The sequence below is a fragment of the Sinocyclocheilus anshuiensis genome, unplaced genomic scaffold (assembly GCF_001515605.1).
Source record: "Sinocyclocheilus anshuiensis isolate Anshui unplaced genomic scaffold, SAMN03320099.WGS_v1.1 scaffold1543, whole genome shotgun sequence".
NCBI classification, from domain to species: Eukaryota; Metazoa; Chordata; class Actinopteri; order Cypriniformes; family Cyprinidae; genus Sinocyclocheilus; species Sinocyclocheilus anshuiensis.
Genome location: NW_015551074.1, coordinates 57,507 through 63,713, shown reverse-complemented (window position 1 = coordinate 63,713; position 6,207 = coordinate 57,507). Strand labels below are relative to the sequence as shown.

General features: G+C 35.1%; 1 protein-coding gene across 1 annotated transcript in view; it reads right to left on the bottom strand.

Moving 5' to 3' along the window:
• LOC107662203 (anoctamin-6-like) overlaps positions 1–4,503 on the bottom strand; it is a 20,767-nt gene extending 16,264 nt beyond the window's left edge. The window contains exons 1-6 of the mRNA XM_016452135.1: positions 4,275–4,503; positions 2,415–2,482; positions 2,000–2,128; positions 1,001–1,069; positions 483–761; positions 297–410 (exon numbers count right to left, since the gene is read on the bottom strand). Of these exons, the coding sequence (XP_016307621.1) occupies positions 297–410; positions 483–761; positions 1,001–1,069; positions 2,000–2,128; positions 2,415–2,482; positions 4,275–4,362 (747 nt within the window). The 5' untranslated portion in view covers positions 4,363–4,503. The remainder of the gene's footprint in view (positions 1–296; positions 411–482; positions 762–1,000; positions 1,070–1,999; positions 2,129–2,414; positions 2,483–4,274) is intronic.
• Positions 4,504–6,207: the final 1,704 nt, after the last annotated feature.

Genomic DNA, 6,207 nt, shown 5'->3' with positions numbered 1-6,207 from the left:
TATTTACATTCTATTACTTTTTAAGTAAAATATATTTTACATTTTCAGTTTTTTATTTGATTTTAGATTTACTGTTTATTTATCTTATTAGTGATATCTTGTATTACTATTTAGGTTTAATTGATTTTTATTTGTTTTAGTTTTAGTTTTTTATAAAAAGTTTTTAATAGTTGTAGTTTTACCAAACTATGATAACCCTGAAAGTATGGTGAAATCTAGTTCTATATCAATTTTGACCCTATTCACCTTTGATATCTTGCCTCAAACAGTGCAACCAGCACACAGATGGTACTTACATCATGTAATGGATACGCAGCCTTATACACGCCTCCATCCAGCAGCTTATTGAAGCCAAACTTCTTCACGTTTCCTTTGACGTCATACGGCGCTCGGCTGAGGATGTAGTACGCCTGCAACCCACGGCATATCAGTAAAACACAGGTGACGGTTAAGCGTGAGTGACTCTGAGACATTCAACGCACCATTCTGCTCCTCATGGCCGGCGTGAAGAACTGCTCTCTGTCCTTCACCCAAAAACACTTCAGCTGATCCTTCTGGAAAGGAGCCGTGAAGAAGTCGGCCTCCTTGGCAATGACGTCCTCACTGGGGTAGAAGTGGTGCGTGAAGCAGTTGTACGCGGATGATTGCGGGGCCAGATCGTTGGGCTGGATGGGCAGTTTGATGTGCAGGACTTCAGCATAAGTGCACAAAACCTCAAAAGGCATGTGTACTTTCACATAGACGAGCTTCTCATCCACTACCTACAAAACACAGGGAGGAAACTCTCCCATCAGCGCAACAGGAAGGCATACGTGCATCTAAAACAATAACATTCCTGCAGATCATATCAACAGGTTCTGACAGGACTCGCAGTATCCTTCCTGAGAAGTCCATATATACGGGTAAAACTGATATAAACCAGGCACGAGGAGCTCAGAAACAGAAAGAAATCTCTAATCTCTATCTATCTCTGTAGATGCTGTGCGATTAAATGACTTACGGATTGTGTCGCTTCCAATTCCACACCCATATTCATCAGGCTTCCTTCGAAAAACTCTCTGCGTCTTTGCTAGAGAATAATTGAGGGAAAAAGAGGGAATGTAGATAAAACTCACTGATTCTGAGGCGTATGAATGACATAGTTGTAATTATAATGTTGTAAATAATGTCCGGTTTCTTGCACAGATCGATTGTTTCTCTTCATAAGACCTCAATATATCGTCAGGAGTCACAGGGATTAATTTTGTGTTGCTTGTATGTGCTTTTTTGACTCTTAAAGTGCCGGTAGCCATTGACTTGCATTTTATGAATCACCAAGAACCACAGTTTCAGCCTAAAAACTTCTTTACTTTTCTATTAAACAAAAAAAGTCATCTACATCTTGGATGTCCTGAGGGTGAGCAAATTAACAGCAAATTTTAATTTTGGGTGAACTGTCCCTTTAAGGAAAGAGTTATGTGTAGTTTAGTGATTATGGTTTTGAGTATAATGCATGTGAATATCACACAAACATTTGACCATCTCACAAATAAATATTTGATCTTTTTAAATTCAAAAGAAGAAAATATGGGTAAAATATCACTCAGAAATGTTCTTTGACAATGATTTTTACCCAGTTAAGTCTGCTTAATATTTATTTTCTAAATGCATATTACAGATATTATAAACATGTTTGTTTAAACCAGGCATTAAAAGAGCAAGTTTGTTACAGAAAGCCTTATACAAAGGATGAGTTTGAGATATTTATGAATAAAGAATTAACCATTCAGAATGACGGTAGCCAATAACTTCCTTAGTATGGGAAAAAATACTATGGATGTCAATGGCTACCGTCAACTGTTTGATTACCAACATTCTTCAAAATATCTTCTTTGGTAAAATATCTTCTTTTGTGTATCAATCCCTTTAATGTTATTGCTCAGATTACTAGTAAAGGTCTAGAAGTTTCTGTTTGTTAAGAGGTGAACTAAAGAAATGTGTGAAAGTGACTTTGACTTACTCTTCTCCTCATAACTGAGCCTTTTTTCTCAGATACACTTTTCGACTCGTCCTCATAGACCAAAACGAAGTCAATCCTTCTCTTTCCATCGTTGAAAAATAGTGAATCAGGGTTACCGTTGAATTCAGCCTGTTAACAGTAAACTGACGTTACAGAAAGCTCAAAATCATCTCCATTAAGTGACGCAAAAGAACTAAAAAAAGTCATAAAAGCTCCTTAAAATAATTGAGCTACTGAATTAATTCAGATATATGTTCCACTAATAAACACTGAGATTTGTAATGAACTTACTGCAGCAATAAGGTTGGTTGTGTGTGTGTGTGTGTGTGTCTGTGTGTGTGTGTGTGTGTGTGTGTGTGTGTGTGTGATCTAATATTTTCCTGTGTTTATCAAGGCGGATTAAAAAGAAACAAACCCGTTCCACTTTTGGCACAGCTTGACCTTTTGGCATAGATTTGTATGTTGGCAACTCTTCAGAATAAACTAGGAAAAGGCATATGCAAAATATTACAATAAAGGAAAGATTTAAAAGGCAATACATGTGAGTCATGGATCTTCTGCTGTGAATGAGTGCCGTCAGAATAAAAGTCCAAATAGCTGACAAAAATTACAATCACAGCATTTTACTTCACAAGATGTTAATTGATGGAGTGGAGTGGTGTGGATTATTGTGGTGTTTTTATCAGCTGTTTGGATTCTGATGGCACCCATTCACCGCAGAGGATCCACTGGTGAGCAAGTGGTCCAATGCTAAATTTCTCCAAATCTGTTTCGATGAACAAACAAACTCATCTACATCTTAGATGGCCTGAGGGTGAGCACATTCCTTTCAATTCAAAGCTAATGGCATGAAGCATCAAACATTCTTACACTCAAACTAATCAAACTAATTCACACACAGCATGTGAACGCTTTGGAATTCTCTGATGTAATGTTTACTCACAGCAAAGGGAAAACCCAACCAAAACAAACCAGCCAGAGAGCAAAGCATAATGGGACAATATTAACTCAAATCAGATGTTGCTTGGCTGAGTGGAAAATGTCCATAGCAACGGCCTGAAAACAGCCTGTGCAAGGAAAACTCATCTGTCCAGGAACATCTGACTGACTTGATGAATAACGCCTCCACAACACACTCCCATTCTAGCACGTGAAATAAAACTCTCCATAAAACACACACTCAAGCAAATCATCAGACTTTTCTGTTTCAGACACACGTGTATTTGTGTACAGAGTTTATCTATAGCATACATTATATATTAACAACAATTTTTGTTAACAAAACACATGGATTCGTAAAATTGAATCACTTTTAATGTTGTTTGCATCATTTTAAAGCAGTTCTTACAGTAAAAAGAAACAGAATCAAAAGCGACATCATTATTTAGCTAACAGGGAATGTTCTCAGAATGTTTATTTTTATTTATTTAGTCATTTATTAGATGCTTTTATCCGAAGCAACTTACAAATGAGGACAACAGAAGCAATCAATTGTAATTTCAAACCTTAACATTTAAATGAAAAACAAAAAATAAAGCTAAAAACAATTCAAAATATTAAAGAACAAAAGGTATAAGAGTATAGTAATGATTCTAACGTAACACTAAGCCAAACACCAAAAAAAACAACAACTACATATGTACAACCACAAGAATGTTTCTGCAAAGTTATGAACAAACACTCTTCCAGTAAAATGAATAGAATATTTGGCGTTTAAAAATGTTCTCAAGACATTAGCGCAAAAACATCTTTCATGCCATGTTTTTTTCCCCTGGAACATTTTAGCTGGACGTCCATGTAACACTTTTTTTTTTTTTTTTAATGTTACTTGTTTCAGAACGTTCTAAGAACATTCAAAAGTAACATTCCAGTAATGTTTGCAAAATGATCAAATGGAATATTCCCTCAACCTTCACATAACCAAGAAAGAACGTTCAGAGAACATTCCAAAAGAACGTTTTCAGCAGCGTTATTAGAGCATATGTTTGTTCATATGAGTTAGGAGAGAGGATGAAATATATAACTTGTCTTTCTGGTTAGGTCGTGTTGTATTTTGAGTCTTACATATGCAAATATATTCATTTTAGTCTGTAACTGTTTCTATGAGCTCATTATTATCTCTCAAAAAGGACTTCTGATAAGCTCAACTGACCTGCTGCGCCGAAAAATAAACTAAAATGGAGTGGCTGCAGGGTTTGTCTTCTTTTTCTCTGAATCCTGTATGAGGACAAGCTATAAAGATTAATAAAAAACTATTAAAGATGCTGAAACTCACCCACATCTGTCATTAAATTCATCTCCACGTCTCCCTCCTCTGTTTCTGAGTCCAGCTCAAGAATGCCATTGTCTTCTGCTTCACTCATCTCTGCGGCTTTAAACTCTCCAGAAACCAATGCAGCACGTAACAGATATTAACAAGTCTGTGCAGCAGAGATGCAGGGCAGAAACACAAGTGACACCTGGAAGAAATCACAGAGCGCGTGCAGTTTCTGCTGCCAGTCTGAACTTGCGGAGCTGGGAGTAGGTGGGGTTGGAAGAGGGTTTTCGGGGTATTATAGGCTGCCAGAGAGTCATTGCATAACACTTTGTGGTTGCACTTGATGTTTTCTAGTTTCCGCTTTTGCAATAATACCTGACTTTAGTGTTTGACTTCTGGTTTGCGCATAGTTCTTGTCTATATAATGGCACATCTTTTTACACTTGGTATTTGGTTCATCCAGTCAGAATATAGTTTTTCTGTCACTAGGTAATTCATCTCTCTGTTTAAACTAGCAACTCTGTACACTGGTTGAGTAAATTATTAACTTGAAAAGCAACGCATCTGCCCACTAGGAACCATTTACGTATCCTCGATTTCACACGGAGGGATTTGAGTGAAGGACGTGTGTAAAGACACGCTTTTTTGCGACTACAAACGTTTTAATAACAGTTTTATAAGAAACCCTTTTAATGTTGGATCCAATCCTCCATGTAAATCAAAATGGCTTAAACCTCATTGTATATCTTGGCGTTGCATTTGGATATCACCATATAAATATGTTATTTCCAATAAAGTAAAAGAAGCACTTTACAAAATGATTCACAGGTGTTATCATGCAAATGCAGCTGTTAGCAGATATATTCATAGTGTTTGTGATAAATGTACCTTTTGTAACATATCAGTTAAAGATACTGGACATTTATTTTTCTATTGCCCTTTTTCTATTTCATTTATGGTTGAAAACAGACATGACAACAAAAAATTAAACAGCCCTTCATTTAGAACCTCGTGATGTGTTACTTTGTTTTCAAAACCCATATTTTTATGAAAAACTAAATTACACTATTAATCTGTCAATAATTTTAGTAAAGTTTAATATTCATAAGTCAAAAATAATTAAAGAAAGCATCATATATTACCTTTTGTAACACTGATCTTAAAATATATTTTAAAACCCTTTCTAATATGAGATCACAAAATAAGAAGCTTATAAAAACAATAAAAATTCTAAAGCCTTTCAAAACGTATGTAACTGCCCTGATAATATAACACTTTTTTATCCTGGTATTTTTTATATTTATGTTCATTTGATGTTTTTTGTTGTTGTTACTCTGTTTTACATGCTGTATTTGCCTTGTACTTGTATGTGATGGAACTATAATAATAATAATAATCATTTTTATCCCTATCAGATGTTCTAAATTTGTATGTTTCATTTTTAATAAATGCGATCTTTTTATTAGCAGGTGATTTTATTTAGTGAAACTAATGGTGATGCTAGCACGCAAAAGCATCAGTATGAGTCTACAAGCACAAAATATGCAAATATCACAATTAGAGCAGAAAGGGATGCATAAAACCACTCTTACAGAAACCCATTTCAATTTAAATCGGGTGTTGTTCAAAGCAGATAGCCTAATGCCCATGCACATTTGATTTAAACGAATAAAATACGATCCATTGTTGACAATTCATCAAGTGAATGGAGCCTTGATGCTCCAAATTTGTATTGTTTATATGGAAAAAAATACTAACTCTCTTTAGTTTTGTAGAAAGTGGTTTAATGAATAGGTATGGTTATATTTATTTCATTACAATAATAAAAAAATGGTAACACTTTAAAATTTACTCCCCAACACTGCCTAGCAAAGAATCGGTGGTAACACACTGAATTAAATGTGACAATTTGAAAAACTAAAACAGTATTTTCTGGTTAAAATTTACTCTA